General features: G+C 47.4%; 1 protein-coding gene across 1 annotated transcript; it reads right to left on the reverse strand.

Annotated features, from left to right (window-relative positions):
- Positions 1 to 1,996: 1,996 nt before the first annotated feature.
- On the reverse strand, positions 1,997 to 22,466 carry VSTM2B (V-set and transmembrane domain containing 2B). The gene is made up of 5 exons (XM_058034089.1): positions 22,009 to 22,466; positions 21,244 to 21,428; positions 19,667 to 19,696; positions 18,392 to 18,800; positions 1,997 to 2,663 (listed from the first exon to the last, which is right to left on the reverse strand). The coding sequence occupies exons 1-5, from the start codon at positions 22,079 to 22,081 to the stop codon at positions 2,575 to 2,577; spliced, it is 786 nt and encodes a 261-aa protein (XP_057890072.1). The 5' UTR covers positions 22,082 to 22,466; the 3' UTR covers positions 1,997 to 2,574.
- Positions 22,467 to 25,183: the final 2,717 nt, after the last annotated feature.

Raw genomic sequence — 25,183 nt, forward strand, 5'->3', positions numbered from 1 at the left:
GGCAGTCTCACTTGTTGAAGTTATCCTGTGTGCTGGGAATGAGTTCTCTCTGCCTGTGTACAGATCTTCACTGGAAAGAAAAGATGCTTTTTGCTCTTGCTGGAAATTTTTCATCAAATCCTCAGGTTATTGTTTAGTATTTCTGAGATTTTATGGTGAATTGGAATATAAGAATTGCTATTCCTACTGTGGCATGCTTAATTCTGATCTCAGAAAGGATAAAAAAGTTACTTTTACTTGCAGATTTAATATTTTTTCACCTTTAATGTGATTAAAGGCTAAAAGACCTTGGTAATTCTACTCTTGTCATTGCATACTAAACTTGCTGCCACATCCCTTTGCAGGTAACAGGCTACAAAAGGAAGGGAAGGACACACTCAAGATGATTGATATATTTCCTCCAAACCACACAGTGTGTAATTTAAGAGACAATGTACTTTGTAAGTGATGGAACAAAAACATCAGAGCAAAGCAGATACCTGTTTACTTGGAGACCAGTTGGGGTAGGGCTGAAGTTGAAATAGAAGCATAACAAGTCTCAAACAGCCATGCTTCACTGCTTCAAGCATCAGCTATTTATTTAGATCAATGCAGGCAGATTTTCTTCCTCTTCCTCTTGTGGAAAAATTTAAATTCTCTCCTTTAAAAGGAAGTTGAGGCCCTGAGAAATATTCTCTGCCCTTGAGAAAACAGCAGCAGCAATGAAGAGCTGGCCAGAGGACCCCAGTCCAAACACAGGCAGGTTTCACTTGTGTGACCAGCCCTTGGTGGAAGGGTTAGAACCCTGCTGACATTGCAGGCTCCATGCACACCTCTGCAGGAACTGTCCTTGAGCAAATTCCCACACAGGGATGCTGGTATTTGTTCAGACATGCTCCAACATGCAAATCTTTTTCCCACCTACCTTTTCCTTCCAGGTTTAGAAGCTCCTGTGGCACATGGAAGCCAAGGACTGTGTTCTTCAGTGTCTCATGCTCTGCTGCACCTCCAGGCTGGCAACAAAAACTCCCTCCTTGTTCTTCCAAAGAGCAGTTCAGCTTTTTGTGGGAGGATTATGGATTGCTCCCCAGTCCTACAGCTGGCAGATGAACATTACTGATTTTATCCCCTCTGGATCCCCATGGTGAGTTTGCCCCAGTGCAAGAGGCTTTTACTACCACAGTGTAGTACTCTTACCAAACACAGATCTGCTTGGTCTCCAACCCGGGCAGTGCAAGTGGCACAAACCCCTGGCTGTCACTGGCAGCCCTAGAAAAAGGAAATGCCACAGTCCTGCTGCCACTGCAGCTGCCACTCTGCCTTTCCCTCAGGAAACTCCTCTCTGAAATGCCACTCAAGTGACAGGACAAGAGTCAGAGTCAGGCACTGGAAATTTCAAGGCAGTTCAATAAATTCAGCTAACAAAGGTTCCTTTACCAAGTCATCTTACAGGCTCACTTGAAAAACAAGCATTTTGCAACAGAAAAATAACTATTTGCTGTAAAAAACTTCTTTAGAGGAAGCTCACTTGGATAAGAAAAGTGACATTATGCATTTAAAAAAATCTGAATATATTTTAAACAAACCTTGGAACTAGGGAACACAACATTCCAGGAGGATTCATTTTGATTTTCCACTGCTTGATTTACCTGTTTTTTCAGAGAGGCCTGGGGCAAACCAAAGCAATTTACACTGAATGCCACACACTGTCCCACGGTCCATCTACCAGATCTTGCCCTGACTGCCCAGAGGTAACTGTGGTTTACTTTCCAGTGGCACCAAGGAAAAGGCAGCTGCAGCCTGGGACTGGCTGCCTGCACGTTCTGCTGTGGGCTTTGGCACCAGGTGAGGGTGTCTGAAAAATAACTGATTTCAATTTTATTTTGTTTGTACTGCATCTTTTCTCAAGGCATGGAAGGGATGCAGCCATCAAGCCTTCTCAGGGACATTCAGGACACAGGGAAAGGCACACACATCTGTAAAAACTTTATTTCAAAATCTTTTTATTCAACTGTTATTCAGCAATATACAATACAGTTTATAAACAAATGTCTTACCTTGTTTCCAATCTTCATTTAAAAATAAATATTATTGACAGTGAATATTAATTATGGTAAGATGTACCTTTTTAATGTCTCCAAAAGAAATAATTTAATTAAAAAAGAAAAAGGAAATCCAAAAAAACCTAAACACAATAATCTACTAAAAATATTTCCTTTCTTAGGAAGGGTTTGACCCAACATCTTTACATATTGTCATAAAGATAACTGCTCAACAGTTCGTGCAAAATGAAGAGTCAGAGGGAAGGTTTAGAAAAGAAAAAATATTACATTAAAATAGAGAAATCATAAGTGCCATGCACAGAGCAGGGCTTTACACCATAGAGTCTGGAAACTAGATGCATTATTCTATGTGGTTTACTTTCTTGTGGCATCCCCAAAAATATGTTTTTCCCCCCATGTAGAATTTATCATGCTTCTTTCAGTCTCTTTCTGTCCATCTTTAAAACAGTAGGGATTTCTTTGTCAGGGGTTGTGTTTGTTATTAAATAGGTTCCTTTCTGTTTGGCTGAGGAGCAGTGGAGGGAGCAGTCCGTCAGTGGTTTACTAATAAATGTACAAGCTTATGCAGTATTAACAGGGACATGTATAGGAGTGGGTCTGTAGCATAAACAGGTCCTGTACCTAGAAGAGAAAGAGACAAGGGAGAGAAGGAGATTTGATTTTTTATCTTTTCCAATATAGAAGATTAAATGCAAAAGAGAAATATAGGAAGATTCATTTTTATCACTTCAGTGCCAGGGGTCAGAAGCTTAATTTTAATAGTAAAACAGCATCCTCAAGCTATTCAACTCAAATAGCTTTTTCCTCCCCCTCCCAAATCTGACTCCACTGAGGTCATTTCATTATGTGCTACTAATGGTATGCCTAAACTTGGCTTCAGCCAAGTTACCAGCAATTGAGATTTCTATAAATACACCATAATCTGGTATATAGTTTCTTGAGAAATGACAGGTATCAACCACCCATTACTTTAGAGGGAAATGACAAATGCTGCGTCTGTACTTCTTGATTAACAGGACATGAACCCATTCCGTTTGGAATGGGAACAGCAAGACCTTGACATCTTCTTTACCTTTTATGGGAAAGAGCAGAATTTTAAATTAAAAATGTGCTCAGGATCTATAGAAAAACAGAGGTCAGGTGTGGAACACATCTGTTCCTGTCAGCCTGTCCCAAGGAGAGCAGTGAGCTCACTCATGGGGCAGGACACGCTGAGGAAACTGCTCCCAGCAACAGGGGCACCAAGGCTGTCCCTGCCTCACACCCTGCACACCCAGATACTCCTCCAGTTCTATTTTCTAGCAAGGTGTGCTGAAAAGATACAAAAAGGTGAGCACACGTTTGCTGTGTGCACCGTGGTGTGCCGCTCTCTGGCGTGGGAGGGCTGAGCCGTGGGGCCGAGGTCTCGTGGCCATGCTCAGCCAGGAGAGCAGGGGACACAGGCACGAGGCTCTGCTGTCACCTCTGAAAGGGCCATTGCTGTGCTGCTGGCAAGGGCAGAGGCAGAGGAGGCAGAGGCAAAGGCAAAACAAGCCCTTTCCCTGGAACAGCCCCATTCCCTGGAGCAGCCCCATTCCCTGGAGCAGCCCCATTCCCTGGAAAAGCCCCATTCCTTGGAGCAGCCCCATTCCCTGGAGCAGCCCCATTCCCTGGAAAAGCCCCATTCCCTGGAAAAGCCCCATTCCCTGGAACAGCCCCATTCCCTGGAGCAGCCCCATTCCCTGGAAAAGCCCCATTCCCTGGAAAAGCCCCATTCCTTGGAGCAGCCCCATTCCCTGGAGCAGCCCCATTCCCTGGAGCAGCCCCATTCCTTGAAACAGCCCCATTCCCTGGAACAGCCCCATTCCTTGGAACATCCCCATTCCTTGGAGCAGCCCCATTCCTTGGAGCAGCCCCATTCCCTGGAACAGCCCCATTCCTTGGAGCAGCCCCATTCCCTGGAGCAGCCCCATTCCCTGGAGCAGCCCCATTCCCTGGAGCAGCCCCATTCCCTGGAACAGCCCCATTCCTTGGAACAGCCCCATTCCTTGGAGCAGCCCCATTCCCTGGAGCAGCCCCATTCCCTGGAGCAGCCCCATTCCTTGGAGCAGCCCCATTCCTTGGAGCAGCCCCTGCCACTGCTGCAGGGCAGGACACAGATGCCTGGCACTCCCTGAGCGCGGCTCAGCCCGTGCAGACAAGGCCAGGCTGGGCCACAGCAGCTGCCTGGCCCAAATGCCCCCAGGGACACCTTCCTGGGCCACAGAGGAGCAGCTGTGCAGCTTCACCAGCATGGGACGGATGTGGGACAAAAGCAGGAGTCCAGTGGGAATCTGCCCTGCAGCTGAAGTGCAGAGGGACAGCTGGGGAGAGAGCTCCTCTCTGCTGAGCACCCAACCTACAGGAGTGACCAATGCCCAAAACACTGAGTGCCACCCACACTGTGAGAGACACTTTGCAAAGCATGAAAAATTTAAAAATAAGTTTTCTGTATCTCTGGAAAAGTAATCAGGGCACTTCTGTTTACGAAACTCTCTTCAGGCACGGTAATGTGAATACTTTAGTCTTGGTCTCTAGGACATGTGAGTGTCTCCCAGCTATGGCATGATCAAAGGAAATGCCTCAAACAGTGCCTGAGCAAAGCACTGCTCTTGGGCTGGCTGCTCCAGCTGCCTTGTAATCTACACACACCTCACCAGCAATGCTGGAGCACGATTACCCAGCATCAAAACCAGAACACAGCAATGTGCTGTGCAACTTAGGAACTCAGGAAATGTCCCCACAGTGCTATCTCACAGACACCCAGACTGTGTGGTGATTATTTCGTTATTAAGGTTTTAATTAAATCCCTGCATGCACAAACACATGCTCAGGACTGCCTGCACAGTGACAGCAAGGTATTAAGATGAACACAGGATTTTTGTTTTGAAAACTGAAAAATCAGTCACAAATACAATTAACTCCAGCAGCTAAAGGAGACAGTTGCAACTCATTGCAAAAAGACACTAGAAGTGTGTGCAGGGATGTCCCCTCTTCTGTGACAAGGCACAGCTGCAAGAAGGCCAGCCCAGGACAGTCCCCATGGGCTGTCACTGTCCCCTGAGCCTGGGGATGGCAGGGGCAGCCCAGCAGCAGCCAACACTCCTGGCAGCTGCACACAGCTCAGTGGTGCCACATTGGTGCCAATTCCACACCTGCCCAGCACTGCAGGGAAGAGCTGGCCTTGGATATTTATTATGATCAAACCTGAGGGTGCTGAGAAGCCATTCTTTCCCTGCCTTCAATGAACAGGGCTTGAGTCTGAGATGCTGCCAGCTGATCAGACAGCGAGATGTGCTTTCGTGAGGGGGAATTCCCCTGGAAACAGAGAAACTCAACCTGGAGAAATGGGCTCTTGAAGCTCAAGTGTCCTCACCGCTGTGGTGCTGAAGGGCTGCCAGGAACACCAGCTTGGGATGGTTTCAGCTTTGAAGGGAAAGCAGCATTAGTCACAGCTCCTTGTGTGCCTGCCTACCAAAATCATTCCTATGTTGGGTTTACCTTTATGTACTGGTTTTAGTTTAAATTTCAGCGCAGAACTGTGAATTCAACAGTCCAAGTTTTGTCTTTTCCTTCTGTAGAAACTGCTGTTGTTTTTAACCTATATTCTCCATCTTCTCTGATGGCAGAATGTGAGTTCAGACTCTGCTAACAGAATCTCAGCAGTTAAATGAAACATATTTAAAAAAAACTATTTGAAAGTGATTATTCTTACTGAACAACACATACAAGCTTCCTTTTTTATACTGACTCAGTGCTGTTCTGCTCTAAGACTTCAGACAGTACTGGACACACAGAACTTCAGAATTCTCCTCCCTCTAAGTATAAGCAGACCAGAAAAAGAATTTCAACAACAAACTGAACTTAATGTCCTCAATTCTGCTGCTACTGCAGTAGTAGAAGTCTTGACTTTTAGTTAATAAATTGCTACATCTGTAAATATAAGCAAACAAAATGTGGGCTTGAGCATGAGGCTCTGGGCACACGATTGATCCAGGTGTGAGGACAGAGGGTTCTTATCCAGACCCCTTAAATCAGGAGTACACAGTTACTTGCAAACTACAGACACTTGGGAAAAACATTTCACTGATATTTGGAATATTTATTTGGTGTTCTGTTATTGCAAGTTTCTTTATCACTATACAGACTTACAACTTTGCTTTTAAAATATTTATATGCTCATGGCCAAAAGGGAAAGTCTACTACCATGCAGAACAAGAACAAATTGTTCTCTTTGTGTATGGTGAATTGCTCTCTGGCATCCTTCATCCTTCTTTGCAATTTATGACATAATAGTGTTTTACTGTAGTTTTCTATTTAGTATTTTTTATGCCAGAATTAATCACAGTTTGACTTAAAGAAGTTCAATCAAAAACAAACATTAATTAACCAAGTGACTTGTGACACCCAGAAAAAAATAGGGATGATTCTTTTGCAAGCTATATTTAACCAATGGTCAAAACCCACAGCTTCCTGCAGTCACCTATTTTTCCTACTAGAAAGAATCTGAGAAGTCCTTTGATGTCTCTTTCTGAGATGGTGGTAAAATGCAGTGGCCCATATAATAAAAAGCTGAAAGACATCAGTAGCCTCTTTTCCTTGAAAGATGAGATAACACCTAAAATCTGACTGCCTATTGATGATGGAGCTGGGGCCCTGGCTGGCAGTGTCACGAGACATTTCTCTGTAGTGCTTTTATGCAGTGACCTGTTAGCCTTGGCCCATTTCCTTACAGAACAATGCCCAATTAAAGCCCTCAAACCTGGCATTTCATTAAGAGGTGGCCATATAGATTGATCTGTTCTATCAGTTCAGAAAATTTAGGCTGCACTTGATACATGTTCTTGTTCTGGTATCTATGGAAAAATGGAGTTTTACATGGGTTGCTAGTCAAGGATCATTACAAACAATAACCTCCTAGATAAAACAGATTCTCACTCACTGACATACATTTGGAGAATTTGCATTGAATTGAATTTTCCCAACTTCAGACCTAAGAGCTTAGAAGTTTTTAATTGAAATGACTAAAGTCACTATAGACTTACTGAACCAAAGAGATAATAAGCTACACCCCATTAGAACTATTCCACAGTCTGAGACAAGATCTTACAAACTGTCTACACCCTTCCACTCTTAAGTACCTCCAGCACAATCCACACACTGCACTTGTGCTTTTTTGACCTTTTGTTCTGTACCTAATGCCTTTAAATTCCCACTCCTGCCCAGGAGATAATTCTCCAGGATGCTGTGCAGAAGTGCATGCAGAGCCTGTGCTGATTTTGCAGACCCTCCCAGCTCAGCCCTGAGCCCTGCACGGAGCAGGAGGTGTTGTTGTTCAAAGCAGCATTGGTACCACAGAAAAACCACTGAGCTGTGGTGTCCCCAGAGCTCCTGGCTTTTGGTGGCTGTGGATCATCCTGCCAGGCACAGCCACAGACAGCTCCTCAGATGCCTTTTGGTGGAGCTAATTTCAGCAGTGCTGACTTCCCACATATTTATGAGCAACTGCACGGGCTCTGCTTGCCACCGAACCTGCCTAGAAGGCACGATGACAAAATTAGTTTTCTATCCACTGCAGTTTTTATTTATGATTTGCCGAGTTTTGGAACAGCTTTCCATAACTCATCTCAAGAAAATGCCTCACAGAAGTCAGCGTATGTTTTTATTTCTACACAACCATGCAGGTAGAAGCTTGTGATTCTGCTTTGTTCCTTCATCCATGACATCAAGGTTTTTAAGGTCAGGAGTAAATCTTCCCACACAGCCAGGTGAAACTACCAGCACTGCCCTCCACACCTTTCATGATAATGCCCACATTTCACTTCCTTATCCACATCACAACCTCAAACTCTCCAGGAAGCTGAAAGCAATTTCACTGGCCAGAAGACACTGACCAGAGTTTTGTAAAACTCATAATTTTAGGTCTTCTCAAATACACCTGAGTTTCACTGTTTCTCTACTTTCTCTCTCAAAATATCCACTGCAATATTCAGGCCCATATTTAGAGGTGAATTGCCAAAACCTCACATTACAAGAGTTACTAAAAGCCTCCTGTCCTGGTTTTGGAAACTCAACAGGTTTTAATATTTTAAATGAGATTCCATTTGCATTTGGAGTATTTAGCAGTCCTGAAAAGAGGACACTAAATTACATTAATTTACTTGCCCACAACTGTATCTATTTATGTGCTGGGCTAAACTCACCTGAAAACAATGAGGTAAGGCAGAATTTAAGGCTTGATAACTCCACAGAAGTTGCATATAGAGCAGCACAGTGCAAAGTTCCTGAGTAGGCTGAAAAATATGTGTATTTGAGGAAAAAGCCAATTCCTTGTAGCAGCCTGGTCCTTAATTTTGATTGTTCTTGATGTGACAACTCGAAAAGTTCACCTAGGACAGAGGACTGGTGTTTTAGTGGTTCAGTGTTTAAGACTTTTGTTTTTTAGCATGGTAGCAGTAAGGCTACAGATTAGAAAACAAATAAATTGGTTGGAAATGAGAGAGAGAGGTGCAGTCATGCAAGGAAATGATGCAGAAATAAAAGTTTGGTTCTGATAAGAAGCTGAGAGAAGAAAAACATTCTTTCTACAGTGTTGATTTTCTGAAGCACTGCAGTGCTCTGCTGGAATTCAGTGTGTGAGTGCCTGTGGGACAGGACAGAGGCAGTGGAACAGGAGCTGGGGATGTGCTTCTTAAGGCACCTGCAGCTATTGAGGTGCATTTTGATCTCAACAGAGCTCATTTTAGCTGAGACTCATTAAGGCCAAATTTTCCTTAAAACGTTAGTGCTGACAATCCCTGCCAAACATGCTGATGGTACACAGAGCAGCCAAGTGCTCTGTGATCCTCTGCAGAGGCTCTTCCCTCTCCTGGATCATAAGGACATCATTAGACATAAGGCACAGGATTAAATGGACAATTGTCTGACCCATTCCACAGCTGCTGCAGCTCTGCAAGGCACAACACTTTTGTTTTAACAGCTATCACAAACAGGAATTGTTGAACTAGTGATGAATGCAGGGAAATCCATATCTGCTATGGAGCAAGAAATTATCCTATATTTATACACAAATACTTCTGGTGTTAGGTTCCCAGAAAAATAAGCAGTTTCATGGCCAAGAGACTGGCAAAAAACTATCTCCCACTTAAGTTACAAGAAATGGGGGTAACACAATATGGGAAATATTTTCCCTCAATCTCCTCATTTCCCTTCTGTGGTAGCCAGAAGTGTACAGAACAACCATAAGTTGTATAAGTTCTGATCCATTAGTGTATTGGAGCTAATTGTCCAATTACAGCTTTAGCTTATGAAGTCCAATCCTTCTTGTTTTCTCTCTTTGGTCTACTGTTGTTTGTGCTCTTGGGTCTGAGATTGGGATCATTTGTCTTTGGTCGCCAGCTAGAGAGGGAATTGTTTTGTCTCCCTGCTCTGTGCACAGAGCTCACCATCCCCTAATAGGAAACCCAGACCCTCACACTAAAGCAGCACAGAATCTGAAAAATATAAAAGCTTACCAAAGCCTCCCTCTGCTTCTTTAACCACTGCATGTGCCTGTGAACACCACTGAGGGCAGGCAGTGCCCACTGACAGCCCACAGCTGAGCTGAGGGAGCCAGGCCTTGGGAGCTGCTCCTGGGATCTCTTCCGCACTGGAGAGAGCCACACAAACCACCCAACCACACCAGATCTCCACTTGGGAGAAATTAAAGTGTAACTTCAAGACAACAGCAGGAGTAATTTATAACGAGCTCCAAAAGGAAACACTGCTCCAGACGGTGTCAATGGAGAACAGAAATGCACCCTGAATGCTTAAAATGAGTAATTCATTCCATATAGATGATACAGTTCAAATTCTTTCCATTGGTGTGCATTTAAATAACCCAGTAACTTTCCTCTTTTAAGACCTGCAGCTGGTCTCTACTTTGTATTACCCTCACATAAACAGATTTCTGCTTCGGTATCTGTGGGATGATCTCTCCTTGCCAAACATCTTATTAAGACATTTAAACCATGCAATTATGAATTTGTCTTAATTTCCAGAATTTTCTGCTGTTCCATGATCTAAAATTAACTTAACAAAACCAAGAACCATTAATTCATTCCCTGAAAGTTGAATAATGAGACAGACAAAATTCTTTGTAATGAAATTTGGTGGAAAATGAATTCTAAATTAAAATACAGAGAAAAATAAGTAACTGCATGAGTGGTAGCTCAGGTGGGGAATAAGCAGCCAGTTCTACACTTCCTTCTTCTTTACTATTATGTGAGCAATTCTAGAGCATATCCATACACATAAGTAGCAAAAGCAGAACTCAAACTGCTCAGATCACAAGGTAATGAAAAATACTGGGAGCTGGTTTTAGCTACTGAGCTTTGAAGCAAGTTTGGGGCATATGCTCAGGTTTTTCATTATAAGTAGGAGGACTAAAAAGTCATATTGCAGAAAAGCAGGCAAGCTAGATATGGTCACACAATTCCATAGGGACTTTATGAAAGGACTGACAATGAGTCCCACTGAAACACAGATTTCATATCCTGTAACTGATACAAGTTGTAAATATTTGCAACCCAGAAATAGACTATGACCCAGTGGTTCTTACTTCACTGCTTTTAGAGTATTTTTTACTTGATCAGGATTAGGAACAAGCTGCCAATGTAGTTGTAATTATCACTCCAATCAGAATTACTAAACTTAAGCAGATGCAAGTGCAGATTAAGGATTTTTTTTTTTTAAATAACCCTATCCTGTCCATACTTAAAAAACCAGAGCTAAGTGCATTAGCAGAATGCATGATGACACATGGGAAATGGCTGTACTGAGAGCACATGCCTGGAAAAAAAGCAGAGCCTGTGATTTCAATAAAAAAGGAATCATCTTTTTGCTGTAAACAAACAGCAGCATTTTGGGACTGACCCACAAATACAGAGACCCTCCAAATATTCCCAATGACTGATATTTTCTAGATGTTAACTGAAGTTAACTAAAGACTCTGCTGTGACTAGGTGTAAGGGGGGGCCAAGCTTTGCAGAATGAGGCAAGGGATTATTTGACAAAACTGTGGACATGGGATATTCTTCAGTACCCTCTGTACATGTGAAATCTCCAGCTCCTTGGTGTGAGAGGGATTCAGATTAGCAGGACAATTAAAAAAATTATAAAGCAGTAAACTATTTCTAATTATGTCAGTTTGATGAATTTTACCCATAGAATCACAGAATGAATGGGTGAAGCTGGAAAATAGCTGTAAGATGACCAAGCCCAGCCATGAGCTCAGCACCACCACGCTGAGCACCACTAACCCATGAGCTCAGGTGATAGATTGCCACGTCTCCTGAACTCCTCCAGCAGCATGGCAAAAAAACAGGTGTAGAAGACAAATGTCCATGAGGGAGCTCCCTTTGGAAGTCAGAGCCTCTCCCTGCTCACACAGGGATGTCGTGCTCCTGATGCCTCAGGTCTTAGCTGTTATATTTTTCAGATTCTGTGCTGCTTTAGTGTGTGGCTTTGTATTAGGGGATGGTGAGCTCTGTGCACAGAGCAGGGAGACAAAACAATTCCCTCTCTAGCTGGGCACCAAGGACAGCTGATCCAGATTTCCAGCCCACGAGCACAAATAACGGTAGACCAAAGAGAGAAAACAAGAAGGACTGGACTTCATAAGCTGAAGCTGTAATTGGACAATGAGCTCCAACACACTAATAGACCAAAACTTATAACAGTGAGAGACCCCGTGACCACTCGTCCATTTTGTGGCCATTTTAAGTTGTGCTTGCCCTCTTAATAAATCCCTACTTTACTGTTTGGCTGTGTGCAGTCTCTGTTCCAGGTGAGCCTTCCCTCCCAGCCGGGCAGGGCTGGTGCTCCGTGCTCAGCGAGCACAGCTCCCGCTGCAGCCCACACAGACCCCTCTGCTGAGCACGGCGCTGCTCTGCCAAACTGCTCTTCTTTCCAGCTAATAAAATTGCCTCCCAGCTGATAACAGCCTAGCAATATAAAGTGCTTGGTTGTTAGCTGCTGTTGTGACAAATAATACCATTCTGCTGACAACCCCATTTTTTCCAATACAAACCTACTTGAACTGTTTATTATTGACATATGGGACTGCTCTACCATTATCTAATTTTAAAAAAACACATAGTAAACAGCAATAGTGAGCCTGACAGCATTCTTACTGCTTTAGCAAAGCTAAATCAAAAATCCAAAGCAACTTCTTTTTATTGCCAGCACAGTCCTGTAAGGCTCTCTTAAGTGAAAAGGAAACACCTACACAGGACTACTGTAAGATTCATTTCCTGGCAGAGGCTACTTTGTGTTTTCTTCCCAGCTACAGCCCACACTGCTAAAAACCTTCTCAAAACCAGTACCAGATATGTCTGGGCATTTCTTTGTGCCACCACTGCTGAGTTTTAAACTGTTAGGGACCTATATAAATCGACAGCACAGTTCAAGTAGTTTATACATCAATTAGTTTATACATCAGTAAAGCTGCACCGTTATAGCCGAGGTGGGGAGTGAGTAACAATTACTGCCTCTCATAAAAGATACAAAGTCAGCTGGTGCTGCAAACTAAGACTCCTTTTGCAAAGTATCTATTGAAAAAATGTATAAAGAACTAGCACTAAATATTTATTCCTGCCCCAAATGCTGTTTGCTCATGCAAAAACACATGTGGGTGCACCGAGCCTTTCTTCATATAAATTTCTAATTCTCACTCACTAATGAATCAGTCTTATATAGAAATCTAGAGCAGTGTTAGATACAGCTTCAATATTCACTAAAAAGACCTGTAATACTCTCTTCATTGTGTTTAGTAATATTTTAAAAGATTTTTTCATCTGTAACTTAAAGATTTCAAAGAAATTCAAACAATATTTGGATTTCTTCAAGGGCACTGAACAGGCTGGAGTAGAATAGGTTAGTACAGTTTTGTCTGTCCTCTGGGGAACAAGCAAGAACCGCTGAAAGGAGGTTACTCAAATAAATTGCATTTCCACAGTACAAAAACACCCAGGCACAGCTTGTTTCTGCCCTAGATAATGAGGTGACACAGTACAGCAGTTAGTGCTTTTGTCCACTTCGAGAATTAATCCACATTACACAGACACAAAAGAAGATATTTGACCTCACTTGTCCCCAAAGCAGTCTAATTTGCCTAGATATTAAAGTGCTAGTGATGTGTATTTAATGAGAATTCTTTTTGCATGTTTATTATTCAGTGACATTTAGGAGGTCAGCCTGATAATTCAGTTATGGCCTCTGTCTTGCTACTTTATTTAATGTAAAGGAAAATGTGACGTGACCCAGGTTGCATTTAACTACAAGGAACATCAGAATTGAGCTCATACATGGTCTCATAAAAAGCACAGGAGAAGTGGAGTAGACCCAGACATTACTGAGTGGGAAAGGCAGGGAGCCTGGGCTGAACAGCCTCACAGACTTTCCTTCCTTGCTATTCCATGTAATGTTCATCTATCAAACACAAACGAGCTCCACAGGCTCGGCTCCAACAGGCAGAGAGTCATTAAAGCCCTGACAAAGGCAGGAGAGCCTTGAACTCAAACCTTACCCCAGAGTTAGCCCAAACCCAAGCACAGAGTGCCCCTGACCAGCCACAGCCCTGCACCAGCAAACCCCTGTGCTCCTCCTGTGCTGTCTGAGCTGCACAGACAGGTTCCTTGCTGCCAGTGCCCCACAGAGATCCGAGTGTCCACAATCTCCACGTGCCTGCAGCTGGGCTGGCCGTGCCTGCCCTGCCCTGCTCAGCACCACGGGGCTGCAGGGCTGGCACTGCTGCACTGCTCCTCCTGCCTCACACACAAAGGCTTTCAGGAGGGCAGGGACAGGCGTGGAGGGAAGGTTTGTGCTCTTCCTTGCCATGACCACCCCACCTGTGCATAGCACATGAGCCTGTGTTCCTCCTAGAGCCTCTTGTTTCACCCTCCCATTGTTGTTTATTTTATTTAAAGCTTTCACTCCTGAGCTTTGAGGCTGGAGATCAAACAAATAAAAGGGAATTTGGAAGCTGCAATGTCTGATCTACATTCTGCTCAGAAGTTAACTAAAAATTGCCCCCAAGCCAATACACAGGCACTCATTTTGGAGACCATTTGGTAGGATGTAATACAGTCAATTTCCCTCCCAGGAGGTCAGGATGGAGATCCTTGTTTATTACTGCACCATCAGATGACAAAGTTAGTCTCACGACTAAGGCACTGGACTTAAATTCAGAAGATCTGAAATTAAGTTTTCATATTTAATTTCACAGCTGTCACACGACTCAACAAAGTCAGTTATTGTTCTGGTGTCACTTATCTGTCTCTCTCCTCTCTTGGACTGCAAACTTCCTGAGACAGAGATGCTGTGTGATCACTTAGTGATGCTCTTGCATCCCCCCTACTCTGCCCAGTAAAAACCAGAGCATTTCCAAACAATAACAACTTGCACACTTTCACTAGCTCACCCCCATTTTTCTCCTACAGTGTAAGGTGCCATTTGTGTACAAGCATTTAAATTAAAAGCTCAATATTATTTTATTTAGAACCACAGGGATGACTGCTTCTCTGATAGTGTTAAAAATGTTCTTGCCAGCAGATCTTTGTCTCCTCACAGCCCAAATCCCATTTTCCAGGCTTCCATGAGACCACAGCACCAAGTTTTTATATGGTTGTTTAAGCATCACAGATAAAATTCTGTTTAAGTAGCTAATATTTGTGGCATATTGGTCAATTTTCCAGTTATACTGGATCTATTGCCTTATATACCACAATGCTGACACAGAATTCAGGCAAATACCATTTCTGATGATGTTCAAAACAATGGATTTTCTGTTTATACGCAGTTTGTCAGATGAGACTCTGTGCTCTTTAAATAATCTCAGTAACAGACACATTTATCCTGATAAATTCATGTTTCAGTTCACTTAGAAGATGTAAAGAATCACACTTTTCCATGGTGCATGGCTGGGGCAGCAGCTGAAGTCAACAAGAGCCCTGCAGGCACATCCCAATGGAGCATTTGATCTATAATCATGTTTATTGGAATCCAAGTACATAGAGGCCCTCTCTTACCACACTGAAAGCATTGGGAAGATTTCTATTGCAAGGAAAATAGGATTAGAGGCCAGTTCATGCAGGACACTGTAGCTAGTGCCATGCCATCAGCTCTCAGGCAGAGCTCTGCAGTGTCTTAAATGAGGATGTTTCTTAATCACTGATAGCAAATCCATTGTTCAACCACATTTCTGCCTTTATACAGAGGTAATATCCCTGTGAACAGTGAAAAGACTCAGAAATGCTAAGTACTGTAAATGTATCAGACTATTCAATTATTACACACAGATTTGGTGCAAGCACTTATCTGTATGTGTTATGGAGCTCAAAATAGGATAATGAGGCATGTGTACTACAGTGCTGGGCAGATATAACTCATGCAGCATCACAAGGTTAGGTCCTGCAGCCCAAACACCACGTGAACAAAGATTTGGTTGGATTTGTTGGCCCTACTGGGTGGAAAACCAGTTACAACACTGCCTTGGGGGTGGACTCAAAAAGGGATTCCAGCTCCCAGAAGTAAATAAAGGGGGAAAACCCCATTTCTTATAAAGCAACTGCATTCTTTAAGGAGAACAATAATTACTGCAGCTCACTGTAGCTCTAAAGAACACAACATACAAATGGGAAACTCAGAAGGTCTAAGATGTCATTTTCTTTTAGGACATTTAGGAGAAAGTTCAGTGCTTCTCCAACCCGAGTGGCAGCACTGGAGACCCCAGTCTTCCCTTTCCTCCTGCAAGCCCTCACCACGCTGACTGCCATGGTAATATTTTATCCAGGTTTCTATGCAACATTCATGTCTAGGGAAGACTTCTTGCCTCTACTGAGGCTGTCTCTCATCTTCAGACCAAATCCCTGTCCCAGACAGTCTTTCTAAAGGACCCAGGAGATGGGGACTGGGACAGCAGCAATCTGCTTCACAGAAGCAACCAAAGAGACATCTTGTGGTAACAAGACTCAGGCAGTTCTGGCCCAGAAAGCACCTGAATCAGGAATTTTTGAGGGTCAAATCCCTCAGGTACAAATTGCCAAAGCCATGCTGTCATTGATGTTCTATTGATTCATAATTACAGGCAGCTCCAAACTACCACAGGTACAGAAATTACAACAAACCAGGGAGAATCCTGTTATCCAGGGAGATCTTGATTCAAGCAGAGTGAAAAGGCATTATTTCTAAAGAGGACCATACCAAAATACATGAATAATTACCTCCCTCTTTTGGGGACAAAAGCAGGGGCTGGTCCACACCTTGTGAAGTCAGTACAGGAACAGAACAGTCTGACCTGGCTTTCTCCACGCTGGAGCTGCCACAGAGTGGCACTGTTCACAGAGACCTGCGTGCCCAGCAGGGAGCTCACAGCAGATTCTTGTTTAGCCACTTTTGTAGCCCTCAGCATCAGTCTCCACCTGGAGACCCCCACTAGATGTTTTTCTGTATTCTGCTGCCCTTCTCACTGATTTAAATCATTCCATTGCCTCCACTGCTGGCCACAACACTACCAGTTTATTTTCAGATTTTAATGCAGCCTAGAAATGATGCAGAAGTGCCATATCCCAAAGCACAGACATGTAAAAAATCAGGACAGACAGCAGTTTAGCTGATCTGGGCAGGAGGTCTTGCCCTCACAGGCATATGTGACATGCTGTCTTGACAGCACAGGCTCACATCCATCTGTTGATGTGGAACTGAGCCCGCTGCACTCCCACCGTCCTGGTTTAGTTCATGGGCACCACATGAGCTCTGGGTTCAGCAGGCAGAGTGCACAGTGCTGCAAGTCCTAAAGCCAGCCTCTACTGTCAGCATGGAAAGCACTGCAGGAATTCACACAGTCACAGAGTGGAGAGGAAACATGAGAACAAGCCCCGGCCCTGGGGTCCCAGGAGAAAAGCAGATATTTCCAAACAAAAAATGATAGATCACGAGCCTCTGGTTTAATTTCTTGGGGTCAGTGGATTCAGCAAAAGCAAAATGAACTTCTTTAAATGCCCACAAGCACCTGTAGTTAGATCTCAGGAACTGTCACCTTATCTACCACTAGACAGCAATGAACAACCAGCTCAGTCTTGGGAATGATGAGGAGAAAAATCTAACTTTCACATGCATTTCTACAGAAGAAAGAAACTAAATTATTCAGAAAACAGGAAAAGGTAGTAGCCTGATAAAACACAGCACCTGTAAAGCATCAGCAGGTCACAGTGAGCCATATAAAAATGATTTCCATTACTGTGAGCCAAAACCTGCAACTGCTTGCCCAGGAAGTGTGAAGAGGTATCAGGAAGAAGTGTGAACTTCCCTGCGTGAAGATTATGAACCTGCGTCAGAAGAGGCTCAGCAGAGAGGGGAGCTCAGGGCCTTCCCTGCACAGTCAGTGGCACAAAACTGTTCCCCTTTTCCACAGATAACTTGGCAGGGACATTTGTTCAACATTAACTAAGTGACAGTGGCTGAGGGGAGAGCTGAAGCCCAGCCAGAGCAGCACCACACCTCTGAAGCTTGAAACACTTTTGCAATGCAGATTTAAGACTGTGTTCTTCATCCCAGACGTTCCTGTCATTGGATAAATAAAGGTTTATAACTGCCTTCTCTGGCAAACCACAGTATGGTAATGTGGCATTAATAACTTAATACAGTATTAACTGATAGACAATCAGTATTAGCATGATGTTTACATTTGGAAAACATTATAGAGCACTGTATCTCCAACTCTTATCCTGCCATTAATTCAGATGTGGAGCTCATTACACAGCAATTGACATTTCCCTTCTGAATCTGCTTCCTGCTCTGCACAGGCCTCACATCTGCTTGGGACAACCAGCCCTGCAAGCCACTCGCTGATCTGAATTCTCTGCAAATCCGAATTCTCTGCAGAACATTCATGGTGTTTCGCTCACTTGAGGCTGCAGCTACTGTTTCAAACACTGCACCCCAAAAACTGCAAGGGGGTTCTGAATGTGGGGTCCCCCATTGCACCCAGCAAAGGGAGGCAGGGCCCAGCCTCGTACTCAGACCCATCTCCCCATCCCCGTGCTTGTGTTCGCTCCAGTCCAGAGGCAAGGCACAGCCCCTAAGCGCCTTTGGGATACCCTAAGCGCACTTTGCCAACAGCCTCGCGTGCAATTACTCAGTTTCAGCATCGCAGCGAGAGTCCCCACGGCAGCAGGGTCACCGTGCCCGACCCGCAAGCGATGGCAGTGCCGGGGCAGCGCCGTGCGGGCCCGGGGTCCCTCCCGCCTGGGCTCCTCCCGTGCGGGCCCGGGGTCCGTCCCGCCGCGCCGTACCTGACCCGTGCTGCTGGCGGAGGATGGCGGCCTGCCCGGGCGGCGGCGATGCCGAGGAGGCCGCGGCCGTCGATGCGGTGGCGCTGGTGGCGCTGGTGGCGGTGCCGCCCGGGGCGGGGGCCGGCGGCGGCGGCGGGCGCTTGGCGGGCCCGGGCGGGGCCGTGGGGCGGGCGGCGGGGCCGTGGCGGCGCGGGGCGGCCCCGCTCTGGATGTGCGACACGGCCTCGGCCGCCTGCACGTCGGGCGGGGCGAAGCGGGACAGGACGCGCAGCAGCGCCTGAGCCTTGTGCTCCTGCGTCTCGTCGTCGCTGTAGTCCGACACGCGGCACTGGTAGACGCCCTCGTCCTGCCGCCGCACGCCCGACAGGCGCAGCCGGTGCGAGATGTCATTGCCCTGGACGCGGACCGTCTGCAAGAGAGGCACGGCCGGCACGGCCTCAGCACGGGCCAGCGCCTGCCCTCCGCTGCCGGAGCAGGAGCCGGGCTGGCTCCCCCAGAGCAGCGGACAGAGCCCGCACCCCGCTGCCCAAGCCCCACCTCGCGGGGCTACTCACAACCAGCCCTGTCCCCATCGTCCCCGCGCCACCTCCCCGCTGTCACCGCCAGCTCTGCCACCCGCCCCCGCGGGGGCTCTGTCGCCCCCCGGCCCCCACGGACCGCCCCGAACGCCCCCGGGGAAAGCGCAGCCCCCGCCCGCTGCAGCGAGCCGAGCGCGGCTGGTGGCAGGGCCCCCTCTCCTGTCCCCTCTCCTGTCCCCTCTCCTGTCCCCTCTCCTGTCCCCTCTCGTGTCCCCTCTCGTGTCCCCTCTCGTGTCCCCTCTCGTGTCCCCTCTCCGTGTCCCCTCTCCTGCCCCGAGCGCTCAGCACTCAGAGGGGCAGCGGCTCCCGGGCTCATGGCAGGGACACGAGCGGGTGTCCTGCGGGACAGCCAGGGAACGGAGGCGCCTCAGGCCACTGGGGGTTGCAGAAGGCCGGGGGAAAAACGCAAGATTCTCCTCTGATTTGGCCCACAGCCCTTTTCCAACGTGGCTAAGGAAGGGCCACCTCCTCTGGATTTGCGAGGAATGAGACGTGACTGCAAAAGCAGCAACAGATGGTAACAGCGTCTTGAGCCGCGGCACAGTGAGGAGGGGAAACGTGCCACACTCCTGCCGTGCTGCAGGAGCGCGGCTGCCGCCGAGACCAGCTGCATCCGTGTGTCAGGAAAGGAGGGGGCATGCAGTGAATCCCACGCGCGTGGGAGGAGGGCTGTGCGCCCATCTCGAGCTGCACTTACGCTGATTTTAGTTGCATCCTTATTTGCTACCTAAAAGAACAGAAAAAAAGGGCAATTAGACTCAGCACTGCCAGCACATCAACAGGATGCTCATATTCCCACCCCGGTGGAAGGACAGGACATGGATAGATGCAACTTTCTCAGCTTGCCATTCACACAGCCTGTGTGGGTCAGGGCAGTTCCCCAGGTGATGGGGAAGGCAGCAAAGCAGTGCTCAGCCAGGGGGAGTGTTTGGGTAAAGTTCTCATGCTGCCCCACAGAAGCACTGCCTTCCCCAAGGGTGAGAACAGCAGCCAAAGAAATGCTTGTTGCATGCTCTGCTGCTCACAGTCACTGACAAACACTGGGGAAGACGCTTCACCAGCAGCACAGCAGGGAAGGGCTTGGGCAAGCTGGATGCTGCATGGCTCAGGGCAGAGCTTCAGTCCTGAAACACCCTGGGAGCAGGTGTCACGCAGCACATTTCATATCTGGTTATGTTTTTGTCTCCAGCCAACCACTGTAAACCTAAGTGATGCCTCAGACCTCACTGATACGCCTCTCAGGGAGACGGTCATCATTCTCCAGGCTTGCTCTGTCATCATTTATTGTAAAAGCAGCTCACAGTTTTTATATAAGGTTAAAGAAGACATTTAAATCCAAGCGATTTATTTCCCAGTCTGACAACTGACTTACACTTTCCCCAGCTAGGCGGCATCGCATTAGCTCAGTGTCTATATGCTTTGCATCTCTATTTGAGCTCTGCAGGAAAACAAGCGTGCCACAGAGAGGGAGCTGGCACGGGCACAGAGGCTGCCACGGGCCACCCTGCTGGCACAGAGGACAGCGCTGGAGAGGATGACATGTCCTGCACAGTAGGGCAGCACAGCCTCAAACCCTGCTTTACCCCACTCCTTGCACAGCCCCGTTTGGCACCTGCAAGTTGTCTTTGCTCTGGTGGGGAGGTGCAGAATGAACTGGCTTATGCTGGGGAAATGCAGCTGAAAAATTCAGACTAAAGCCTGCCCTCAGACCAAGCAGCTTCCTAGGGGGAGGGCAAAAGGCACACAGGATTTAACTCTGCTTCATGCATTTTAATGGCTACATCTGACTGAAAACATCTTGCTGAGCTTCAGATATGGACACAAGTGTGAACGTGGACAAGTAACTGTCCCTTTGTAGGTGCAGACCGGTACCACGTTAATGTACCAACAGAGAGGTGTATCCCTCGTGCCTCTCTCTGCACTATCACTGAGCAGAGGCTCTCCCACCTTTTATAGTGATTCCTAGCTCAGTCTAGCACTGGTTTTGGCTTGTCCACACCTCATACAACAGCTTTTCTTGGGACCTCATTGCTGATTTGCAGCACAACATTTATCATTTTCCGTTTACAGCACTGATGTTTTTTCCTGACATGAAGTCCCTCATGGTGCATGCCCTGTACTCCTGCATTCCTCAAAGGCCCTGGCCATGCTGATGCTTCCTACTGGTGGCTGGCACTGGCCAGAGGAAGCACTCTGGGAATGCTGAGTTTATTCTGATCACTGTCTAAGCATGTTGCATTTGATGAAGGATACATCTCCATAGTAATGTATTACCTTGCTCCTGCTGCCGGGGACACTGATGGCTAATTCGTGTGCAAGTTCTCTGGCTGGCTCTTTAAGGTACCACCACTGGATTTCCAAGGAGTAAGAGGTGGATCCGCTGGCTCGGAAAGCACAAGGCATCTCAATATCATCTCCCTCCCTAACAGTCACATCTTTGGGAACTTCAGTAAAGGTAGCTGGGAGGGGAAGATAGAGTTACAAGGGCTGGTTAACGAGAGAGATTAAAAGGCAAGATCAGTCTAACGTGAGCTGTTTCAGCTCGACAGCTGAGCGCTGACCGCGGCACAGGTTTCCTGGAGCCCACAGGGTGAGCAGAGCATCCAGGACTGCGCACCGGGGCAGGGCCGAGCCGGCCCCCGTCACCCTGCACCCGCGGCCTCAGCGGAAAGTTTGAAGAGAACTCAAAACCCCCTGGTCCTTCTAAGAAAGCCCTCGGGTTGATACAGGCCACCGGTGCGGCAGTGTCCCCTCCCGCCGAGGGCGCGGGGACTGTCCCGGGCTGCGCGCCCGCCGCGCCCCGCTCCGTTCCGCTGCGCGCTGCCGGCAGCTGCGGCCCAACAACAGAGCCACCTTGTTCTGCCACAGCCAGAGCCAGAGGCAGAGCCAGAGCCCGCCCGGGCAGCTCCCTGCCCCCAGCCCCGCGCTGGGAACAGGCCGGGCCTGGAGCGAGGGGCGGCTGCGGCTCGGATGCGGCCCCGCAGCCCCGCCGGCCCCGCCGGCAAGTTGTGCCCGGAGCGGCCGAAGTTCCCCACTCACCAGTGACAATGAACAGCAGAGGAGCGTTGAACATCAGGTAACAAAGGGTGCAGAACAGCCCCCGACTTTCCATCGCATCTATGTGGGCTGCGGGCGGGGACCTGGCTGGGGGCGCAGCCGGGCACGCCTCAATCCATCGCACACAGCGGGCCGGGGCAGGGCTCCTTCCCAAAAAGCCAAAGCCTCCCGGCTAACCTCGCTTTGCGGAGAAGCAACTATAAAATCCACGGCCGGCTGCTCAAACTCGCTGGCGGGTGGAAGCGACGTTTCTGGGAATGCAGCAACAAAATCGCGTCCCGCTCCTTCTCTCCGCCGCGGGCGGGATTCAACTGCCCTGCGCTGCCTGGGGGCTCCCGCAGCCCGGGAGCGAGGAGGCGACGCCGGGCGCCTCTCCGAGCCCCATCCCACGATGGTCGCGGCGATGTCCAGCGAGGCGGCGGCGGCGGGGACGAGCCTCCCCTCCCTGGAGCGCCCGGGCAGCGCCCGCCGTGCGCCCGTCGCGGGCTCTGCCCCTGCGCGGGGAGGCGGCGGCGGCAGCCCCAGCCCCAGCCCCAGCCCGAGCCCGCCTCTCCCCGCCCGCCCGGCCGCTGGATCCCGGGGATGCGATGGATGGATGGATGGATGGATGGATGCGCGGCCCCGGCCGCAGCTGCCCCGCGGGCCCGGCCCCGCACCGCCCCCCGCGCCAGGCCCCGCCCGGCGCCGCCCCGGACCCGCCCCGGCCCCGCTGGGGCTCCTTGCTCCGCTCAGCGCTGCCGCGGCCCCGCTGGGGCTCCTCGCTCCGCTCGGCGCTGTCGCGGCCCCCGTGGGGCTCTCTCGCTGCCCGGACCCGCCCCGGCCCCGCTGGGCTCCTCGCTCCGCTCGGCGCTGCCGCGGCCCCCGTGGGGCTCTGTCGCTGCCCCGTCCCGCTCCGCTCGGCCCGGCTGGCGCTGGCAGCACCTGCGAAACACCTGAGCCCGCAGCAGCGAAGCCGCGCTGTTGGCGGCACCCCCATCCCCGCCCGGGCTCCTCCCGGAGCGCTCGGCTGCTGTCAGCCTCCCCAACTCGCTGCGTTTGGTACTTGGTAAAATACATTAAGGAAAAAAAGCCCAACAAAACCCACTCCCATTGATTTAGAAAACAGCATCATAACAAGAAAACGTTTCCATGGATCAGCTGTTTCTCAGGGTAATGTCCCAATTAAAAAAAATAGAAGCGTGGAAAGTCATCAGTAAAGTCATTACAGTGAGTATAAATAATAAGCAGAATTTGATTTTTGCAGTAACTAATGTGCGGGAGCTGTATTTTAATGAATTTTAGGTGCATTTCTAAAATATTTGCCCTTCCCCCTCACCCCGGAAATTCCATTAAAAGTCTCCATTTTGTTCAGCCACAACTTAATTCAATCACTGTGATGGCCTGGGATGTGAGTTTTAAGATCCGCAGAAAATTTCCTTTATATTTTTAATGGTTTCATTCTATACCATTAAAAAGATGCATGATGTGTCATCTGGATACACAAGATTGCTATGGAACAAAATATTTGGGAACATTCTCTTTTTGAATAACTAAATCAGACCAGCTTTGATTTATTCTCCAGCTCCCCAGCTACCTCCCTGTCCCATCAAAAATCTCTGGTGGAGATCTCTGGACCCTGCCAGCTGCTGGCTCCCTGCTAGGAAAATCCACCTTTGCAAGGCTTCCATCAGGAACTTCCAGTAAAATTCACACAGTCCTGAAGAATACCCAAACTGCATCAAATCAATATTTCTTGCTGGAAAATTTTTTTCTTCAGAGCATTTTCAGCCATTCCTACTGATCTTACCGTGACTTAAATCCTGTGACAGTCCTCTGGCAGGTCTATGACAATTTGCCTGAAGAGCAACTTGCCTTTCTCCAGATTGGTTACTGGGAGCCTAAATCCTGCCCCAGGCAGGGCCAGTTCCCCAGGCAGGTGGAGTTAGCCCCCACCAGTCAGAGAAACTTATTGTGATTACTAGTTAACACTGTTTAATTAAATAGTGTAATAATTGCTGACACTCTGTGTTTTCACCCAAAAGCTCAGTGTGCCTCATCCAGCATTATTCCTTTTCTCACATGTGGTCTCGGGCCACCTCTCACTGCAGGGTTTTATTGTCACTGTGCCAGAGTCCCCAGGCAGTGCTGCACCCACAGGACATGAAGGGGGCAGGGAAAGGCCATCAGGACAGACACACCTGAAAAAGCAAATCCAGCAGCCTCTCTGCTCAGCAGCACAAGTCTCCCAGCCAAATCCCAGGAATGGGTTAAGTTGATCTTCTGCTAGAGAGGCAATTCCACAACTTTGTGCCCTCCGCACAAGGATTGATTAGAAAGCTCCTCTTGGATAAGCAGGATCAAAACAAGTAATTTTTATATCAAATGGCTAGTGACAAATCATGTTTTAAACACTTTTACTCAAGTTTTTATTAAAATTGATGTTTAAAAAGTTTTTCTGAGATTGCAACATTGTGAAAATTTACAACAGCTGGGAAGGTGAAAATACCCAGTTTATGTTAAGTGAGTTTGGGTTCTTAGAGATAAAAAATACGTAATAAAAATGAAAAGGAAAGGCAAATGCATTTAAACTTAGTTCTATTTTAATAAATTTAAGGTTGTTATTGTAGTGGTAGTGTTGGTTAAGACAATTCTATCTTGAATGGTTCTCTCAATATATAACACTAAACCTTCAGCTCTGCTGTATTTACTACCCTCTAAGTTTGATTTTATGTGAAGCAGCTGACACTGAAGTGCTGATATCTTGGTGTTCAATTAAAGTAAGGAATAAGAAACACAACAGTGTGGTTTTCACAGTCTCAAGTCAGAGTAATCCAAGACTCTTTTTATGTTCTCCTGCTAAAACTATAATGAGGGACTATGGTGCTCTACACTCACTAGCAAGTACTCTGTGCAAATCATCCTGCTCTTAGGATCATAACAGCATGTGAAGTCATTTATTGATTCAACCCTGCTAGCAAAAGGGACTTGTACAGCAAAAGCTCTCACCTGCCTGCCCTCTTACCCCAACCAGGTGATGAATGGCAGAATGTCATAGGGAGAAGCTCACTTTGTAGGTGCTGATTCTGCAGCATCATCCAGCAATTCTCAGAAATCAGGAACACTATTCAGGTGCTTAAAGTAAAGGCCATGCTTAGTTAATGACCTTGTTTTTTTGCTG

This window comes from Melospiza georgiana, chromosome 14, assembly GCF_028018845.1.
Source record: "Melospiza georgiana isolate bMelGeo1 chromosome 14, bMelGeo1.pri, whole genome shotgun sequence".
Lineage (NCBI taxonomy): Eukaryota > Metazoa > Chordata > Aves > Passeriformes > Passerellidae > Melospiza > Melospiza georgiana.